The sequence below is a fragment of the Acanthisitta chloris genome, unplaced genomic scaffold (assembly GCF_000695815.1).
Source record: "Acanthisitta chloris isolate BGI_N310 unplaced genomic scaffold, ASM69581v1 scaffold13344, whole genome shotgun sequence".
NCBI classification, from domain to species: Eukaryota; Metazoa; Chordata; class Aves; order Passeriformes; family Acanthisittidae; genus Acanthisitta; species Acanthisitta chloris.
Window position 1 is genome coordinate 1 of NW_008671044.1, and position 1,042 is coordinate 1,042.

A 1,042-nucleotide genomic window follows, 5' to 3' on the forward strand; every position below is an offset into this window, starting at 1 on the left:
GACGTCGGGCCGTGACACGCCGACGTCGCGACGCTCAAAGCCCCCTGACCCTCCCACAGGTCATCGCCTACTCCCGTCGTCGCTATCGCATCCTGGGGGAGACTCTGGACGTGGCCGTAGGGAACTGCCTGGATCGCCTGGCCAGGCTGCTGCAGGTGACCGTTGCCCCTTCTCCGGCCCCTGTCCGGCTCTCTCCGGCCTCTCCGCGCTGACCGTTCCCCTTTCTGTCCCCCCTCAGATCCCCAACGCCCCCAGCCCGGGGTACAACGTGGAGCAGCTGGCAAAGAGGTGAGGAGAGAGAAAGACACCCCCAAACGCACCCACAGCACCCAAAACACACCAAAAATTGGCCTAAAACTTCCTAAAAAACCCCCCAAAACCCCCTTACTACAACCCAACCCTCCTGAGACTCTTTGATTCCTTCCAAACTCTCTTCAATGTCCCTCAGAACCCTCAAAGCTCCCCAAAACCTCTCAGAGCCCCCAAACCCCTCAAAGCTCCCCAAAACCTTCCCTCAGGGGGCAAAAGCTGATCCCACTGCCCTACGTGGTCAAGGGGCTCGACGTGTCCTTCTCGGGGCTCCTCTCGCACCTCCAGGTACACCAAACCCATTGGGGGGGTGGTCCCCAAAAATAAGGGGGTGACCTCCTGCTGACACCTCTCCCTTCCTGCCCAGGCTGTGACCCCCAAGTTGTTGGAGTCGGGGGCGGCCACACCTGAGGACCTTTGCTTCTCCCTGCAGGTGAAGGGGATTCATTTGGGTCTGGGGGGGGATAAAAGGTGTCGTGGGAGGTACCTGAGGGTACCCAGGTGGGTTTGGGGGGGGGGGTAACCAGGTAGTACCTGGGGAGGTTTGTGGGTCTCTGGGTATTACCTGGGGTCTCCCCCTGTTCTGACCCACAGGAGACAGCGTTCGCCATGTTGGCTGAGGTGACTGAAAGAGCTTTGGCCCTGACCAGGGCGAAGCACCTGCTGCTCGTGGGGGGAGTGGCCTGTGAGTGGGGACACACCTGGAGGGGTGGGGACACACCTGGAGGGGTGG

The 1,042-nt window shown here is 61.2% G+C and overlaps 1 protein-coding gene across 1 annotated transcript; it reads left to right on the top strand.

The window, feature by feature from the left end:
• Window positions 1-59: 59 nt before the first annotated feature.
• On the top strand, window positions 60-994 carry OSGEP (O-sialoglycoprotein endopeptidase; the record flags this gene model as incomplete). The annotated part of the gene is made up of 5 exons (XM_009073946.1): window positions 60-155; window positions 239-288; window positions 519-597; window positions 677-742; window positions 904-994. Coding segments are annotated over 5 exons (382 nt in total), but the record flags the coding sequence as incomplete, so codon positions are not given.
• Window positions 995-1,042: the final 48 nt, after the last annotated feature.